Source organism: Pseudorasbora parva, chromosome 25, assembly GCF_024679245.1.
Source record: "Pseudorasbora parva isolate DD20220531a chromosome 25, ASM2467924v1, whole genome shotgun sequence".
Lineage (NCBI taxonomy): Eukaryota > Metazoa > Chordata > Actinopteri > Cypriniformes > Gobionidae > Pseudorasbora > Pseudorasbora parva.
This window is the reverse complement of record NC_090196.1, coordinates 14,599,768-14,620,635: the sequence shown is the minus strand read 5'-3', so window position 1 is coordinate 14,620,635 and position 20,868 is coordinate 14,599,768. Positions and strand designations below refer to the sequence as shown.

Below are 20,868 nucleotides of genomic sequence, written 5' to 3'. Positions count from 1 at the left end.
ATATTAAAAAATATATAAAAAACATACACAAACATTTCTTTTTTATTGCGATTAATCACAGAAAAAACGTGTGATTAATCTAGTTAAAGTTTTTAATTGATTGACAGCACTAGTTTTTAGTATTTTGTTAAACTCAACAACTTATCACAGTTATAACTTATAACAGATTTCCTCCTGGTGTCGATTCTAAATCTATTCTTTTTTATATGTTATATATGTCAAAATCTGTGTAAATAATAGAAAGGTCGCTGATTAACACTTGCAATTCAGTGTCGTGATGGTTTTAAAAAATATTCTGAACGTAGTAAAAAAGGTATTAAAAAGTAGTAAATTTAACTTAAGGATTGCTGTATATACCCTGATGACGAGCAGTTTGCTTCACTGTGTTGATGTAGTTCCTGTTGAAATAGGACGTTTAAAACAGACCATATCAAAGAGCTCCATTTGTTTTTAAATAACCAATGTGTTTTAGTTTGGTCACAACTGTAGAAATGTTTGCTACATGCAAACTGGAGGCCGATGGTATCTGGGGGCGGGACTTTCTCATTGTAAAGAGCATTTGATTGGTCGAAAGCGCTGTAGTGCAGGATGAGTCATCAGTATTTTTCGACCGTTTACTTTGAACAGAAAGACTGTACATTTGCTAAAACTTACAACAATTCGTTATTCTGCTGAGGGAGGAAGTTTCAAAAAGGTCATTAAACCACATACAGGATGACACTCCTTTCAAAATGATTTATGTAAATAATTGTAGTAATCATATAAATACAGGAACAAACTCAGCAATCAGCAGCACGCCGCACAATACACAAACGCCATGTGTTATTTTTCAACAGGAGAAGATGAAAAGCAAGAATAAGTTGGTCCCGCGTCTGCTGGGCATTACCAAAGAGTCAGTGATGAGGGTGGATGAGAAGACCAAAGAAGTGGTGCAGGAGTGGCCCCTCACCACAGTGAAGAGGTGGGCGGCTTCACCCAAGAGTTTCACACTGGTACGTCATTCACTCTATTTAACGTGAGGCATTGTTCCTTTGACTATTCATTCACTTTATCTGCCTATATATTCACTATGTTTATTTAGTTGTGTGTATGCCCCTATAATGCATTTGGTTTGGACACTTAGAGGCAGATTTACTAAACAGGGCAAATTAGCGTGAAAACACAATTTTTTTAAAGATGGGAGTGGAAAGTTCTGCACGTGATCTGCTGACAACACGCACATTAAAGAACAAACGCATCCGGATCATTTCCATAATGACCAATGCAATCTACCAGGAGCAGCGCAAATTAGCATGTGGTTTAAGACGTGTTTTTTTGGGGGCGGTAAATAATGGCCTGAATGCCTGTAAATTGACTAGCGCAAACCTTTGTAAATCACCTCGCATGATTCGTTTAAATACTCTCCTCCCATAAATTTTGCGTCTGAAAGTGAAACAAATATACATACAATATAGTCAGCCGCAAAAATAACCCTGTCCATGTGTTTTCAGCGCTACCCTTTTTACTGCCTGTCTTTAGTAAATCCTGACAGTGGGTTTTTTAACTCAAAAAGAGGGTTTGCGCTGGCGCGAGCTGTTAATAAATCTGTCCCATAATATTGTCTGATTGCCATTGTCATTATGCGCAAACTAATTGTTAATGTGAATAAAGTGTCTTTAAACATTGTACACTGTTATTGTTTGTTATTTGGTATATTTTATGGAAATTTTATTAAACCCAAAAAATAAAATGTAATATGACATAATATTATAGATGTATATATATTGTTTCTTTATATATTATTTATATTATGATGGGCAAGTGTAAGGATTTGAGCGGGTTTGACATGGGCCAAATTGTGATGGCTTGACGACTGGGTCAAAGCATCTCCAAAACTGCAGCTCTTGTGGGGTGTTCCCGGTCTGCAGTGGTCAGTATCTGTCAAAAGTGCTCCAAGGGCAGCCAAGGCTCACTGATGCACGTGGGGAGTGAAGACTGGCCCGTGTGGTCCGATCAAACAGACGAGCTACTGTAGCTCAAATTGCTCAAGTTAATGCTGGTTCTGATAGAAAGGTGTCAGAATACTTTGTGCATCGTAGTTTGTTGTGTATGGGGACTTTCAGGACTTAAAGGATCTGCTGCTAACATTTAGTGCCAAAACGCCACAGAACACTTTCAGGGGTCTAGTGGAGTCCATGCCTCGACGGGCCAGGACAATATTAGTACGTTGGTTATAATGTTATGCCTGATCAGTGTTTACTGTATATTTATATAGTATTGATGTACATTACTAAATATTGCTACAATAATGGCATTTAATATCTACACTTTTTAATATATGTTTTACTTTTGTTTTAGGAAATACAAGTATAAAGGAATTTCTTTAATTATATAAAACAGCATGAATCCAACTTAATCACTTTGAAGACTTGAAAATAGGACCATAGGGGGCAAAGATATAAGAAATTGAAGTTTGTTGCCTTGGATTGTGTTGTGTGCATTAATCTTTCTGATATTGAATGAAACTTTGACATGGCTTTACCTAATATCGGTGTTATATCGAGCTCTAGTGCCAGTAACGGCTAACGTCGTTGAAAAAATGTTGTTGTTGCTATAACGTAATTATAGTTGTTTTTATCCTTGATAAAATGCCCTAGTCCTCTTTACATGAGTGTTTTAACCTTGTTTTGTGATGTGCAGTTCTGCTTCACCATTAAGAGCCACTTATAGCATCTCATGTACAGCACTTGTGCTCCAAGGACAGTTGGCTGACTTCCTGTCAGCTAAAATAGAAAACACACATTCACACTGTACCAGAAGACAGCCTTGATGTGTGCTTCTCATATCTGATATATGTTTGTGTGTGTGTGTGTGTGGCCTTTTGCAGGATTTCGGCGAGTACCAGGAGAGCTATTACTCCGTCCAGACCACAGAAGGGGAGCAGATCTCACAACTCATCGCTGGATACATTGACATCATCCTTAAGAAAGCAAGTCACTGGCTCTGCAACACATTAGAAATTAAAGGGACAGTTCACACAAAATGTTTTTTCCCCCTAAATTATCCATCATGAAGATATTCCATAATTTTGGTGTCTAAGTCAGATGTTTTCCTCTATGTTCTTATTTTTCAGAAACAGAGTAAAGATCGGTTTGGTTTGGACGGGGATGAGGAATCCACCATGCTGGAAGAATCTGTATCCCCAAAAAAGTCAGTGGAGATCTGTTCCTGTCCCATGAATGTCTCACTTGTAATTGCATTGTGATATACACACACAACATTTAGTTTTGAATCAGTGTTTCATTTATTTTTGACTGATAGAGTAACTGAGGTGTCTAATGACGTTGGAGGAGATGCTCGGGTTTCACACTGCCGTTTTTAATCACAAGATGGAGACGTAGTTTTCTGCTCTTTTTCCTTTTAAGAGGAAGGCACTGAGAATGCAAGAGCGAGATTATTATTTCCTCAAAAAGTGCTACATCATCAGGAAGGTGTCTTTTAAGATATCAGGTTCCTGGAAGAGAGAGATAGTGAATGTGTGAATATTTCCCTTCTTACATTTCACTATTTCTCAGCCGCTTACTATGTCTTGGTTTAATCTATTTGGTTAAAACGGCGGCATTTTATAGTTTGATAAGTTTCTTTTTAAAGTGCATTTCTGTAAGATTTCTAAACATTCTACCAAACAAGAAATGTGTGTAACTCTTAATAAATTGTATTATACCATGTCAAGCTTTAGTAATTAAATTTAGGATATAATTATGGCTTTGCAAAGGTACCGTAAGAAGATTTTTGAATTGAATATATTTTTGAAAGTCCACATTTCCGTTTACTAAGCAAATCATGCTACCAGGGTTGATCGTTTTACAGTTGAATTCGACATTGCAAAATTGACTCTTTTAGTCAGTCATGACGTTAGAAAGATCATTTAAATACTGATATTTCTACAAATATCCAGTTGTGAGTAATTACTTGTTTATTATATAAAATCATTACAACAGGGTTGATTGTTTAATTTGACTTTACAAGCTTTGTTCTCAAAGTCAAGGTCTTAGTCTCTTCTTAGAAAGAGCATTTCATTCTGATATTTCTGAATATCCACATTTCAGTTTTCTGAAGTTTACTATACAAATCATGATAACAGGTTGATCGTTTTACAGTTTATTTTTTACTTATAAGCCTTTTGTTCAAGGTCATTCAATACTATAAGTCTACAGATAATTTCCACAAATTGCTTACTATACAAAATCTTAGTAACAGGGTTGACAGTAACAGGGTTGACCATTGTAGTTTGATTTGTAGAGTAAGAGTAAGAAGAGTAAGAAGATTTTAGAATAAGAAGATTTTTGAATTGAATATATTTTTGAAAGTCCACATTTCAGTTTACTAAGCAAATCATGCTAACAGGGTTGATCGTTTTACAGTTTAATTCGACATTGCAAAATTGACTCTTTTAGTCAGTCATGACATAAGTAAGATAATTTAAATGCTGATATTTCTACAAATATCTAGTTGTGAGTAATCACTTATTTACTATTGAAAATCATTGCAACAGGGTTGATTATTTAATTTGACTTTACAAGCCTTGAGATCAAAGTCGATTTCAAACTAAAAAGTCTCTAAAAGAGAATATTTCTATAAAATAATTTTACAAATATCCCATTTTCAATAATCAGTTGCTTACTATACAACATCTTGGTAACAGGTTTGACAGTTTACCGTGTAATTTAACATTAGAAGGATTGTACTTATGTCATGAAACTACAGCACACTTCTTAAATTAATAATTTAATTACATTTCTACAAACATCCTCATCGATTTAGTAGATTTTTACTATTCAAAATCAAGTTATTAGGGCTGATATTTTTTGAAAATTGTCCCATACTGACAAATGTAACAAAATAATGAAGGCATATTTTCCACTGTTTTTCACTAAATGAAGACCAAAAAATGTAGGATTTTCATTTGTTAATCAGTATATTATTACACAACAATCAACAACAGCAAGTTAAAAAAAGTAAACAAATAAAATGCTATAATTTCTTGTGATTTATCAAATGTAATGTGTATTTATTTTAATAATATATATTTTTTTTTATCAATTTATCTTTTGACTCAAATTGTTACAGTGATGAATTAATTTGTCGTGAAAATAATCGTATTAAATCTGAAAAATTAGAAAAAGAAAAGCATTTTTAGAGACCTTTTTGTACCAAATCTGAGCTGCTGGTTTGACCAGGCTTGTAGAATTTTTTTAAATATTTGTCATATTTAAAGATACTTCAGCTAGCACGTCTTCACAGCAGCTCTTTTATCCTGCCTGGGCTTTGGTTCTGTCAGAATTGGATATACAGATGGGTCACGTGACATCCTCTTAAGCGCTGCCTGAAAGGTGGTTGTTATGGGCGACGGCATCCCACTTCTCTCTGTAGGAGAGGGGGAGATGTCGGGCATCATTGCCTGCGTCTGTCCTTGTGCCAACTTATTCATGTTACTTTTAGCACTATAATCCAAAAATTGAGGCCTCTCACAATGAGCTGTAATTAAGCAATAGTGCCTGAAGCGTCTTGTTTTCCTGGTGCGAATAGGAAAGCATCGCTCAGCTGATTTTAATGGTTGTCAGTAATTACCGTAACAACAACAACCATCATTCACAGATATGAGTGAATGCAGCCTGACAGCGGCTAATAATGGTTACTTGTTCGTAGGTCCACTATCCTCCAGCAGCAGTTTAATCGGGTCGGCCGAGTCGAGCACGGGTCGGTGGCACTGCCTGGCATCATGCGCTCGGGGTCAATAGGAGGCCCTGACACGTTCAACATGGGCACCATGCCCTCGGCTCAACAGCAGATCACCATGGGACAGATGCACAGAGGACACATGCCCCCTCTGGTGAGAACACGCAACTGCGCTGATGTTTATATCTCAATCGCATCACACGCGAAACGGTTGTGCTTTCAGGGGCCTGTTGTACGAAGCTGGTTTCATTTGCTACCCAGGTCAGTTTGAGACTGGGTTTTTAGGCTCAATAGGGTTCATTGGTTTTTAGCAGTGTTCATAACGCTTCATGGCTAATCTGTTCCAGAGCAGGTTTTATTCTGTATAAGAGATTGCAAACCGAAACTAGACCAATCAGATATGAGCAAAATGACATGCACTGAACAAAATTATAAACAAAACACTTTTGTTTTTGCCCCCATTTTTAATGAGCTAAACTTAAAAATCTAAGACTTTTTCTATGTACACAAAGGCCTATTTCTCTTAAATATTGTTCACAAATCTGTCTAAATCGGTGTTAGTGAGCACTTCTCCTTTGCCGAGAGAATCCATCCACCTCATAGGTGTGGCATATCAAGATGCTTATTAGACAGCATAATAAAATAATAATAATATTAATAATAATAATAATAATTATTATTATTATTATTATAATAAAATGTATCACTAAAATGTTACATGTGTTATTGATTACGGGTATAATAATTGTATACATGATATCTAAATCATTCAAAATTATTACTATTGTAAATAAGCATTGTTAAAGGGTTAGTTCACCCAAAAATGAAAATGATTTAATTAATTACTCACCCTCATGTCGTTGGACACCCGTAACACCTTCGTTCATCTTCGGAACACAAATGAAGATATTTTTGTTGAAAGCTGATGGCTGAGAAAGGCTTCAGAAAGGCCTCCATTGGCATTTAGTACATTCCGACTTCCAAGGCACTAAACACATCGATACAAAGTCCATCTCAGTACAGTGGCTGTACAATAATGTTACAGTGCGACGACAATAGCTTTTGTGTGCAAAAAAAATCAAAATAATGACTTTATCCGCCAAGTTATTGTCTTCCGTGTAGGTCTCGGACGTGAACTCACGCGATAGCAGCGATCCTCCTCGCTTCTGTGTCATGGATCTGAACGGCGGATCTGCGTCATATTCTCGCACATGTGTCGAGTTTACGTCAGTAACTTGGTGGATTATTTTGATTTTTGTGCGCACAATAACTATTTTCGTCGCATTGTAACATTATTGTACAGCCACTGTAGTGAGATGGACTTTTTATCAATGTTTTTAGTGCCTTTATGGGTCATTAATTTTTGGGTGAACTAACCCTTTAAAAGCCAGATGCGTTAGACTTCAAAAAAAACATTTGCTATGTAGTGACCTTTAATTTGGAGTAGAAACAGGGATGTGACTTTATTGTATCAGAGGTGTGCCACTTTGCTCTCAGCTGATAGGTCCAATTTCAGTTTGAGATCTCTTATCCAGAACATATAAGCCAAACCACTTTAATAGTACCTAAAACTCAGGATTGATTGGCACAAACTAAGCTTAAACATATCATGGTATAGACCCCAGGTTGGATTTGTATGGTTTTGTCTACTATAAACCTACTCTGAAACTGTTGAGCTAGCTTCATGCAACAGGCCACAGTATGGCAGTATGGATTACTTTTTAATGGATGGATGCAATTTTGGGCTTTAAAATCAAAGCTACGATTCATTCTCATTATAAAGCTTGGATTTTTATATAACTCTGAAAGAAGAAAGTCATATAATCAGGATGTTTTGAGGGTAAATAAATCATAAAAATGTTTGGGTGAACTAACCCTTTAAAGTAAACATTGGGATTTATTTGTGGTTAATGTATATAAGACTGTCACAAATCACTCCGCAGAAGTGGAGCAGTGCTGCGCCTCCTGAAAATATAGTCCACAGTTTTTATATGTTTATAAGATGGCTGTGTCTCATGTTACCTTGTTATTTGTACACGCTGTGACTATACACATCGCAACATGTAAATAGGAAAATGTTGGCGTTATTGTGTCACTTGTTGAGCAGTAGGCTAGCTGAAGCCATATACCTCCAGTCTTTGTGCTAAGCTAGGCTAGCGAGGGTGTGTGTCAGACTGAGTTATGGGATGCACGGAGATGAGAATGATATATATGGACTTATCTAACTCTGGGGGATACACTTAATAAGCCAAAGTCCCAAAAAGTTGGCGTGTTCCTTTAATGTGCCTTACTTGTGGAAACAGCCCTCCAAACTCATGGGAGCTCGAAATGTATTAATGTTTATGGCATTAAACTGGGTGTGTTAATACGGTGCACTCTGATTACTTATGAATGGGAGAAAGTGCAACGTCCAATATGGTAAATAATCCCCGCCTTCAAAATGAATCGCCAATCGTTAAGTAAAGTCCTCATGTTGTTGCTATAGAAACAGGCAGCGTTCTGAAACACACGCTTAGGATTGCGCATTAGCTTTGTCCAAGCTGAAAAATTGAGTTTTTAAAAAAAAAAATTATCATGATTCGAGAGTTTAGAAACAAAATGTATGAAACAGTTGTTGTCAGATGTCATTGGTGATCTCAAATATGAAATTGAATCGTAAGCTTGGCGAACAGTTTTGGAGCATTTGATGTTTCCCCATTCAAAGAGATGAACCTGCATGTCCGTGAGGCGTTTCAAAGATGGCCGCCGAGTGAAATGACGTGTATGAGGGGGGAGCTGCCTGTGTTGCATAGCGTGTTCATGCATTTTGGGGGCTATCAAAATAGGGTTGTGATCCTTTTGTACCTTTAACAAAGACAGCTAATGTTAATTAGCGCCCTGTGTGGCGATGCTATGAGTTAACGCACTTAACACAAAAATGGGCTAAAAAGATGCATATCTGGAACTTCTATAGAATATTTTAAGGTCTGTTTTTCGGTATATCGTCTTCTAAATGACTACTTCTTGTGCCGTCAGAGTCTGGCCCAGCAAGCACTGATGGGAACCATCAACACCAGTATGCAGGCTGTCCAGCAGGCGCAAGCTGACCTGGGAGAAGTTGATAATCTTCCACCACTGGGACAAGACATGGTAAGAAATTATACAGAGACAGAAAACACTCTGTTTTAAAAAAGTAAAGTGTGGGACTGGTGCAAAAATAATGATTGTTTGTACTGCTGTAAACTATATATTGTCTGATTTTATGTGGGTAAAGGTGTTGTTGGGAGGAAAGATCCTCATACAGTATGTCCCTGTGTGTGATTTATTAGGCAATAGAAGGTTGCTAGTTCAAATCCCATGAGGGATATTGAGCCAGAATATGAGAATATGTTTTCGTTAGTGTGACATTAAAGTAATGTATTGTGGCATTGCCATACAATTATTGTTCATTAATTGACTATAATTGCTGAGCATGGTCATTTATCATTTACCTGCGCTTAAATAACCTTGATATTTCTTAGTGGATAAAAAGCCCCCCCTCCCCCCACAAAAAAGTCACGAATACACTTGTATTAACTCTCCTCTCTTTTCTCCCAAAAAGGCATCCAGAATGTGGGTTCAGAACAAGGTGGATGAATCCAAACATGAGATTCACTCTCAAGTGGATGCCATCACGGCTGGTACTGCATCAGTGGTCAACCTCACTGCCGGTATGTGAACGAATGAGAAATTTCCCATAAACCATCTGTACCTTCATTGTACCTGACTGTTTTGGTATGCTGTTTATGTGGTGAAAGACAGACTGAAAAAAACAGACTGAAAGCTGTTATGATTGCATATAGTGGCACTTCATATCGATTAAGTTGATAACCTGCTGTTTCAAACATTAAGTTAACAATTTATTTTTCAATAGAGGCTGTGGCCTGAGTCCTGCTTATGACTGTCAGACTGTTAATGCATTTGTGATTGAATTTCCGTTATGGTGGTGTCGGTTTTTATTTTATTTTATTTTTTTATTATTATTGGGGGGGGGGGGGGGTCGTAGATATTAGAATATATTCGAATACATTGCTTGATATTTGATATCCGTTCTAATCCATGACCCGTGATGTAACCCCGAACGAAGCACGTTAATGGACGTGCTCTTGCTCTCGCAGTGGTTGATGTGCGCGCGCCCATTCAAGGAATTCCACCCTTTATGACATCATACAGGGCCATACACTGAGAAAAAAAACTTTCCGAAACGAATGCGAACCCTGAAGGAGTATATTTGGCACAGAAATACTCGTACGTCATACTTTTTTGTTGTTGAAAAAAAGGGGTGGTTGCATGCGATTTCACTTTATTAACTTTAGTTAGTGTGTAATTTCGCTGCTTGAGCATAAACAGTATCTGCAAAGTTACAGCGCTGAAAGTTCAATTCAAACGGAGATATCTTTAACACTTTAAATATAGATATTGTAATACTATATTGTATAGTATGTAACTATACTTTTATAGTTATGGCAGTTTATTGCCTACAAAAAGGGCCGGTTTGGACTACAACAAGCTTCTTCCCAGCTTGGTGACATCATAAACCCTTGCTAGTCACCGCAGATGTGACTTCTGCCCGTAATGGTAAGGGGCGTGGTGTTTCCGGACAACCTGTGCTTGGCACTTCAGCCAATAAAAATACATCAAACTACATTTGGCCATCTAACCAATCTAAGACCATTGCACTTTTCCGGAGGGATAGGCTTCATTGAAGCAGGAAGCAAACGAGCCGTTCAAAGGACAGTGGAGACAGCGGTGTGAAATAAAGGGAAAATATAAGAAAAAAATATTAAGACATATTATACTGTGCTCCATAAAAGCAACCAAGCCTAGAAAAATACACGGAACCACCCCTTTAAGCATTTGTCTGTTTAAATCCAAACAGCAACTCCAGGCAGTGTAGTTGCAAAGTTTCTTATAGTTAGTTGAGTGTATAAAGTGGACCAACTGAATAAAGTGTAACCTTAGTGTGTATTTAGAAAGTATATCATGCTATGAAATCAGCCTAAGCAAGACAATGTGGTGAAAATAACATTTATTTTGGAAATCATGACTTTTCCAAAAACTACATATTGTAATTTTCCTGTGATGTGTATATGCACTGTTGAGCATAACTGAAGAGACATCCTTTGTCAAATACCACAAGTGTATGAAAAACAATGATGATTTAGAAGAAGATTGCTCGTGCAGTCTTGAGAAAGCTACTTTTGTTAGTCTCTACAAGCAACTGATGATGGAAAAATAAGTTTCATCTCACTGTTAAATAATAAGTCACTCTCCAATTGCTCTAATAAATATTTCCATTAATGAATGTGAAGTGTGTTGTCCTGAAGCTGAACGGCTTGGCAGGATTTGTGTATTCCTTCCCGCATTCTGGAGAGATTCCATGCGGACCAGACCAGGTTTTTGCTGGATTTTCAATCTCCACGTGCCATCTGTTTGATAGTGCGGCGATTTGCCTGTTAGCCAGCAACCCAGCTCAAACTTTACTGTTTTTTTGCAGCCCGTGTTTTACATCTGTTCTCATGCCCAGAAGAGCTTGTTAGGATGTAATCTGATGTGTGGATGTGCGCACTATAGATGGAATGCATGTGTTGTATGGATCACATTTTGAATGATCTCACTAATAATAGTCACGTTATTACACATGTTGCACATTTAAGGGGAACGGGTTAAAGACGTGAAAGTAAAACTGGCCCAGTATGTTCCTGGTTTTATAGTGAACTGTTCTTCAGTTTATCAATGTATTCTTTATTTTGCCAATAAGTCAATAATACACATATAAATCCTAACATGCTTACAACTATAATAGTAGACAATTTTCATATTTATTATGAAAAAAATATTTCTGACGGTTATGTCAGTTAAGTTGTGGTGTCATTTCCGTCACACCAAACAGTTTTACCACTTATAAAGTTTATTTTTACTTAGGATACCAAAGAATGTGACCATGTCATTGAAGAACTTAAGATGAAATATGAGTCATGTGATGTTTAAAAAAACAAACAAGTGATGTTTAAGAAAAATCTATTTTCATTGTGCATCATTTACAAGGTGTAATTTTGTCAGGTTTAGTGTTATTTTACTATTATTTATATACTATTATAGTTTTATTTAATATTTTGAGCTTTAATGTTTTATATTTTAATTTATTTTAATTGTGTTATGTTTTTATAATTTTCTTATTTCTATATAGTTTACATTTTTTGTTTTAGTCATTTTAGTACTTAAACTTATTTATTTTAATTCGTTGTCAATATATAATTTGTTTAAATATTTCATCTAATATTGATATTTTATTTTATTAATTCATATTTTATTCTAGTTAGAATTTTTTTATTAGATTAATTGTCATATTTCTATAGTTTTATTATTTTTATTTTAGATTTAGTTTTAGTCATTTTAGTAATTATTACTTATTTCAGTTATTTGACAAGATATTATTTTCTATTTTTTTTGTTTAATTTTTCATCAAATAATATTTAATTTTGTTCTATTTATTCATGTTATTTTAATTTTGGTATGTTTTTTCATTTTTATTCAATTTATTTTCATATTTCTATAATTTAAACAATTATTTTAGTTTCCGTAATTTTAGTACTTATTTCATTTAGTTTCATTTATGTTTTCTCCTTTTTTTTGTTTGTTTAATTTTCATCTAATAATTTTTATTAATTAATATTTTATTTAAATGTTATGTTTTTTCCATTTTTATTAGATTTATTTTCATATCTACATAATTTTATTTTTAGTAATTTTAGTAATTAAACGTACTTATTGCAGTTAGTTGCCAAGATTTTCCATCTATTATTAATATTTTATTTTATTTCAGCTTTATTTTAATCATCAAACCCAGTTTTTTAAAAGTTTTAGTTAACAGTATCAGCTCTTGTCAAGGTTATGCAGAAAGTGAGAACTTTATTTAATTAAGTATTTGGGATACATAAAATAATGGCTATGTAATTAGCCTTAGCGAGACAAAGTGTCATTCTTCAAAATGTCATTTTCACCACCGTCATTTCCATAATGCAGGGATAATTAATGACAGAATTAGCACTTTTAGGGGAACTATCCCTTTTAATTGCTCACTCTTTAACACTTTTCATCATCGCTCCAGGTGACCCTACGGACACGGACTATACCGCCGTGGGCTGCGCCATCACCACCATCTCCTCCAACCTGACAGAGATGTCCAAGGGAGTGAAGCTCTTGGCGGCTCTTATGGAGGACGAGGTGGGCAGCGGGCAGAATCTGATGGGGGCCGCCCGGACCCTCACGGGGGCCGTTTCTGACCTGCTCAGAGCCGTGGAACCAGCTTCCGGAGAGGTGACGAATGCAAACACGCAAAGCCCTCAGCCCCTTCACATCTAATCCGCCAATAACGCACTGCTGTTTACAGGCGGATTTGATAATGAACTCGTTAAGCTGTGTTTTTCCTTCCTGGTTTACAGAGCACAGTCACAATCTGTTTACTTGTTTGGCTTGTGCTAGACAGGGTAATTGTAGTGGGGTGCAGAGCTGAAAGACAGGATGTGATTAGCCGTGCATTGAGTTCTGAGACTTTGCGGTGTCCGTACGTGGGTCATTTCTTAAGTGCTGATATCACCCCACAGCCCAGACAGACTGTTCTGACGGCGGCAGGCAGCATCGGCCAGGCCAGCGGAGATCTTCTCAAACAAATGGGAGAGGGAGAAACCGACGAGAGATTCCAGGTGTGTCTTTCTTTTTGGAATGGAGCATAACAGTGAATACTCACTTCGGTTCCAGAAGTATTTTTTCCCATTTACAGCATTGCAAACTCAGATTCAACGCAAAAATGCATATAGAAATTTTGGGGGAAAAAAAATAAAATAAATATATATATATATATATATATATATATATATATATATATATATATATATATATATATATATATATATATATATATATATATATATATATATATATATATATATATATATATATATATATATATATATATATTTGGGATGTCACAATACTCAATATAATATTGAACCATTCGGTACGGCATTCATGGTTCAATACGTGCTGGTGAATTGTGGGTTTTTTTTTTTTGGTTTTGCATTTAATTAATTATTTCCACTTACCTCTGTTTGAAATATTCCTCTCAGTTTATTTTGGCTCTTTTAGAGTGTTCCTGTGAGTCAATTTAAACCGGAATGAAATGTTTAACCGGCAAGGCACGGACTGTTCAGTGCATGCACTGTTTTGCATTGAGCGCGCGCAATAAACATCTGTCATACACACGTGATTACTGGACAGTCTTACTGCGCTAATACTGTCAAACACACACAAGGTTATTATAAAACCATAATATAATATAATATAATATAATATAATATAATATAATATAATATAATATAATATAATATAATATAAACACAGTCGGTTATGTCTAAAATGAAAGTAAAATTGCGTGTGTCTATGTGTGAGATGTGAGCAGGTCTTCAATTGACAGCAGCAGCCTAGTGAATCTAAAATGATGTTAATAAAAAAAATCCCCTTTAATACAGTAGCTTTTAATAAATGTTGTATATTAAAGGATATGTAGTTTTAATTTTGGCCTACATTTATTCATTCAATTTCATGCTTAAATGATACTGTACATCTCGGAGCTGCCACTGTAAATCTTTATATATATTTATTTGATATTATATACACTGGGAATGTGTACAAGGGTTTTTTATGTGAAGTTTTAAGTTTACGTAAGGGTTTTCAAGTCTTTTAAGTAAAATAAAGAAAGAGTATTGCAATAAAAACATTTTCTCCATAACTTCTTCTGTTCCTGTCGCCTAAGAATAGAATAGCAACAAAAAAAACGAACCGAACCGAAAAAGCGTGGTTAAAACCGAGGTATGTATTGAACCGTGGACTAACTGTATTGTTGCATCCCCAATTTATATATATATATATATATATTAGGGGTGTAACGGTTCACAAAATTCACGGTTCGGTTCGATACGATACACTGGTGTCACGGTTCGGTACGGTTCGGTTCGGTATGTTTTAGATACAGCAAAAAGAAAAAATTGGCAGATAAATTACCTTTTTTTATTAAAACTAACAAAGTATGATTTTTTTTTTTTTTTACATTGAACAATGATGGAGCTATACTTTACCCATCTTCTATGTAGTTACAGGAATAAGACATTAGCTCTTTACATTAGCGTGTGCGGGGCGTGTTGCGTTGCGTGTGCGTTGCAGGAGCCCCACACCCTGTAGTGCTTTACATATGCTGCGTTTGCAGTCCACAACTGATCCGCTGTTGCATACCACAAACACAGCATTGATTCATTATTTTTTATTTAAAATCCAAAAGTTTTTACTGAACATGCCTCGTCAGAATTCCAATTCTCTTTGTTTACTCTTTAATAGAAGTCAGGTTACGTAGCCTACTAGATTTAAACATTTTATTAAATTTATTTATTCATATTTATATACTTTAGATTTAGCTCACACAAGTGGCAAAACATTTAAACATAGTTTATAGCCTTAAATCACAAACATTTTAAATTAGAAACTTACAATAGTCTATTCAAAAACAGCCGACTCTCATCTTTTCTTTCGTTTTTACACCCTTTTAAAAGAAATCCTGCAGGTCAAAAAGAACTTTGCTTTTCACCTCCAAGAAAGTATCCAAGAGTGCTCTCCATTATGGCACTTTTTTTTTAACCTAAATGCCAGGTAAGGTGTCGTTTTGTTGCTTTACTTGATAAAAAAAAGCCATGTTGACTTTGAAACAAGAGTATATTTTAAATGATATGCATCTGTGGTGAAATTACTAGATTTTCGCGTCAGTACATGTTTATTTTAATGCGAACAATGTTCTATCACTTTAATGCAGCAACGCAGCGCAGATAAAAATAGACTCGGTACGAAAACGATCCAGCTGCTGCAGACGCAACGCACCTGGAACGGACTGACGGGCCGCATCCGCGTGCAGTGTGAAAGCTGTCATCCGTTAACATGGGTACGGAAAAAAATACGCACCGCACACGCACTGCAGACGGAGTATGTGTGAAACGGGCGTTAGGATCCGCGGCTATAAATGGACCACTCGCCGCGGTGATGTCTTTTGCCATTTTAATAAGTTGGAAATGTCTGTCTAAATGCTGCGGGTATATTTTGTGGCTGTTTCTCCTTTTGATCGTCTTGTTGTCGGCGTAAATGAGTTGATTGACATGACATGAATTATTCGCTGCTGTACCATCAGCAAATGCGACATACGTTGTTTTTTAATCCATCACTCTTGCCAACACCATCATAGCTTACAAAGAATCCAAAGTTCACCCAAACACCATGCCTGTTGGTTATTGGAGAATCTTCTATTTCTGGTTTGTAAAAAGCAATAGCCATTTTGCCACGAGCATTCAGCGCGTAGCCTACTGAGTAAGCGAGCACCTGACTGAGCAGCCTAGTTATTTTATAAAACATATTTGGTGTTTTTTTTTCCTTTCACTTCGGCGGTGTCAGGGGCATTGGCTGTTATGTCGTTTTGGTTATTGAGCTTGTTGAACGCATATTATTATATTTCACACACTTTTTTATTTTCCAAATCTAATTAATTAGTCCAAGAACCGTTCGGTACATAATGCGTACCGCGTACCGAACCGAAAGCCTCGTACCGAACGGTTCAATACGAATACGCGTATCGTTACACCCCTAATATATATATATATATATATATATATATATATATATATATATATATATATATATATATATATATATATATATATATATATATACATACATACATACATACACAGTACAGACCAAAAGTTTGGACAAATTACTATTTGTAGTTTCTTCTGCTCATCAAGCCTGCATTTATTTGATCAATAATAAGTAACTTAAGTAAATTATAAGTAAAAAATAAATAAATAGAATAAAAATAAAAAAGAAGCAAATGTTTTGAAAATAGAAATCTTTTGTAACAACAATATACACTACTGATCAGTAATTTGGGGTCAGTCTTTTTTTTTTTTTATCAATAATTTTATTCAGCAAGGATGTGTTAAATTGATAAAAAAAATTTAGTAAAGGAGATTTATATTATTTGAAAATATGTTTTTATTTTGAATAAATGCAGTTCTTTTGAACCTTTTATTCATCAAATACATTAGTCAGCAGAACTGTTTCCAACACTCAATTTAAATCCTCATCTGAGAATGATTTCTGAAGGATCATGTGACACTGAAGACTGGAGGAATGATCCTGAAAATTCAGCTTTGCATCACAGAAATAAATGATCATTTAAAGTATAATAAATTTAAAATCAAATATTTTAAATTGTAATAATATATCACAATATATTTAAAAAAAAATCTGTATTTTTATCAAATAAATGCAGGATTGATGAGCAAAAACATTACAAATAGTAATGTGCCCAAACTTTTGGCTTGTACTGTATATATGTATATATATATATATATATATATATATATATATATATATATATATATATATATATATATATATATAAACTTAAATCAAAATAAAATAAAATCAGTCATACAATTACTATTTCGTCACAAAAGGGGATGGTTTGAGGAATGTTCACGCTGCTCCTTTCCATACAGTGAAAGTGGTGGTGAACAGCTGTCAAAATGACAGATGAAACACCAAAGCATTATAAAGTTGTTAATATGTCTAATGCACTATATTTATTCACTATACTAGTCTTTTGAAGTCATTAGATAGCTTGAAATATGTCATCTTTCCCTTAAAATCTTGCTTCATAGCTGTGGTCACTTTTAATGTATAGAACATTATGCTATACGTTTTTCCGGTAACACTATATTTCACTGTGTCATTGTTACATATGTTACAGACAGTTACTATAGTAATAACAGTAAATTATGCATAATTAAAACTAACCCTTAACCAAACCCTAATCCTACCCTAACCCTATAGTAGGTACATGTTGTTAGTTAATATTACTCAATACTTAAATATATTACTACACAGTAACAATGAAACCTTAAAATAAAGTGTAACCGTTTTTCCTTATATAATTTTGTTTTGCATAGTAAGTCAGGGCAAAGATGAGAAAATGAAAGAACTACTCTATACTAGATCTATCCTCCGATACCGATTCAGATTGATATTTGCCGATACCGACAGTTTGATTCTCTAAAGGGAAAAAAATCTCTCCCAAATAATGCTGCAAACTATACAGGGAACCCTCTTCCTTTGGTACATTTCTATAATATAAGTTAAAATTAACAACAGAGCTCAAACTATTAAAATCAACTGCTCCTGTTTTCAGTTGTTATAATTTCATCACAATAAATACTGATATGTTTGTATGCCACTCAGTTGCACATAAGGTAGTTTTCATAAACACTTGTCTTCATATATAATTAACAGTAAATACGCATCTCTCTAGTGTTTTTATAGCTATTTAACAAACTGTGAACATTGGCACTTTCCTGAGGTAAATGCAACTTTAAGTGACATATTGTTCACAAGCTGTTTTACTGACGTTTTTCCGCTGTTGAAACACTGATTAAGTGATTACATGAGACAAGATTCATTTCACTAAGTTGTGCTGTATTTTTTAACACACCTTTTGATGTTCATGCTCGTTTTTTTGTGTGTTGTTGTCGCATTAACTTGCCCTAAATTCAACGTAGGATAGATTTTCTTAACGAGAAACACGTTTTTCCACCCAGTTTTTAAAATATACAGGCATATACAGATTTATTACACAGCTCTGTGGAATACTTGATTCTGATTGGTCAATCGCACTGTCCAGCGGTATGTTATTCCCCAATAACAACCGGTAAAAACTGATAACACAGGCTCATCCGTTGGTGCTATACACTTGCTAGGAACGTTTTTTTTCCTTGTGGAAGTTTTGCGTTTGGTGAGCTAATAAAATATTAAATCAATTATTCGAGTACAATTATTTCATGTTGTCATCGCGAATTAGCTCTCTCGTTTCAAACAATCGATGTTAATTAACAAAGATTCGGGAGGAGGGCTTTCAGATAATTGACACAGGTGGATAGCACTCAGCTAATCAACGAGAGGTGCATATATATACACAGCAGTCTTACCTCCATTCTGTTGACAGTTTATCAGCATCCCTCCTCCACCCCTTCTCCACATTTTGCTCTTTTAGTTCTAACCACTTACACGAAGGGGGGGGGGGGGGGTACTCTGGGTTCGGGCCAAGTTCGAGCTCGAATCCCTCCCCCCGGACAGCACGCCAAATACGCATTTATATTACTCTATATAATTATATGTAAGTGTGAACTCGTGAAATACAGTTGCTGCCATTTTGCAAGGATTGTTTTGGGCGCTGTAATGGATTGTAAGATCACAAACAGGGACGATTCCATCTCAAATTAATATCTCTTATCCCCATAATTATTTATGTGGTGAAATACCATGTAATAAGTGGTATGACTGGAAAGAGTGTAAAGACTCAGATCAATATTTCATGTCTAATTATTTACTTATGTTGCAAGTAGCCGTGTAATAAGCGGGATAATGTACATCCAGCCGGTTGTTATTGCAGAAAAAACTCCTTCAGGCTGATGCAAGATCACCCCGTCTGGGTTTATTTTTGCAATAACAACCGTCTGGATGTACATTATCCCTTACATATAGTGTAGGAAAACCAGCTTGATCACTTAATCTCAAAGTTTATGTTAGTTCTGTCTAGAATGTTTATATGTTATTGTTAAAAAACGTCTTTGTGAAGGGAATGGGATTTTCTACCTCTGGAACTGAACTGTTGCATTTTGCCTGAATTTACTGATTGGTTAATGTCAAATCCTTCAGCCTGTCACATGTCTCATTATTTCTTGGCAAGGCAGTTTTCTTTTGTGGTAAACACTTTAGTGCCCATTTTCAACACGTAAAATTAGATTTAGTGTGGTTCATCTGATGTTGTCACAGTCAGTTAGCCTCTGAGAGCTTTTTATTGCCCTCAATTTTATTCTGTTACACTCTATCCTTGCGTTTATTTCATTCATTAGTCTGGGCCAGGTTGCTTCACAGTGTGTTGCTTGAATGACGAATATGTTTCAGGACATTATGATGAACCTGGCTAAAGCCGTTGCGAATGCTGCTGCCATGCTGGTGCTGAAAGCCAAGAACGTGGCACAGGTGGCGGAGGACACGGTGCTCCAGAACCGAGTCATTACCGCCGCCACGCAGTGCGCACTCTCCACCTCACAGCTGGTGGCCTGCACAAAGGTACATTTCATATTTGTTATGGATAACTGACTATTTTTTTAAAAGATGTAATGAAAGTTACATAGAAGAACTCTTTCTAGAGATATAGATACAGATGATGATGCATATTTTAATTTACAATACAGACTGCACACAAATATGGTTAGATCTGAACACACGCATAAATAAACGTTTCTTTGCAAACTATTACATTGTGCCTCATTTACAAAACAATCTGCAGTTAAATGCTCTGAACAAACATATAGCCATCCGTGTATGTAATTGAAGGAAGTATTTAATTCAAATAATTATCATATTGGTCTTATGATAAGTATCTTATTGGTTTAATATTCGTCAGGAATCATAAATCGGGAATCATTAAATCATTACGTTGGGATGCCAGCAGCATAACCAACAACAAAAAAACTATAGGTAATGTGTAACTTTAAAGCTACACTGTGTGATATTTTCCCCCATCTAGTGGTGAAAAGGTATATGACCATCCAGTGTATAATAGTTTCTGCTCCTCTCAATTTCGATTTCGTTTCAACTCCTACGGTGGCCGATTTAGTCATGGCTTCCAGTTCGACCTCTTCGGTGAGTGTTGCTTCAAGTGTTGAGGTTACTTTTGAAAACTATTATAATTTGCAGTTATTTAATTTACCAATTGATCTATGATCAAATTAATCTATGTAAAAAGAATAATAGTTTTACGTTTGTTTTTTTTGTTTTTTACCATTTCATTGCTAACATCAGCTATCAGGTTCCCAGACGAATGCAAGCTAATCTTAGTAAAGTAACTTTTATCAGTGCTATCGTTATTCTGTATATTGTACAACACCACTAGCGTAAGGCAAACAAATTATAATGCGATTAAAATATTAATCTCATGTTATCCGTCATAGAACACGGATTTATGTTATA

At 35.4% G+C, this 20,868-nt stretch overlaps 1 protein-coding gene across 3 annotated transcripts in view; it reads left to right on the top strand.

Annotated features, from left to right (window-relative positions):
* tln2b (talin 2b) overlaps positions 1-20,868 on the top strand; it is a 241,316-nt gene that overhangs the window by 141,721 nt on the left and 78,727 nt on the right. For all 3 annotated transcript variants that reach the window (XM_067435823.1, XM_067435822.1, XM_067435824.1), the window contains exons 10-18: positions 837-992; positions 2,867-2,968; positions 3,113-3,189; positions 5,689-5,872; positions 8,734-8,847; positions 9,299-9,407; positions 12,848-13,056; positions 13,344-13,442; positions 19,798-19,965. In XM_067435823.1, coding sequence (XP_067291924.1) covers positions 837-992; positions 2,867-2,968; positions 3,113-3,189; positions 5,689-5,872; positions 8,734-8,847; positions 9,299-9,407; positions 12,848-13,056; positions 13,344-13,442; positions 19,798-19,965 — 1,218 coding nt within the window. The remainder of the gene's footprint in view (positions 1-836; positions 993-2,866; positions 2,969-3,112; positions 3,190-5,688; positions 5,873-8,733; positions 8,848-9,298; positions 9,408-12,847; positions 13,057-13,343; positions 13,443-19,797; positions 19,966-20,868) is intronic.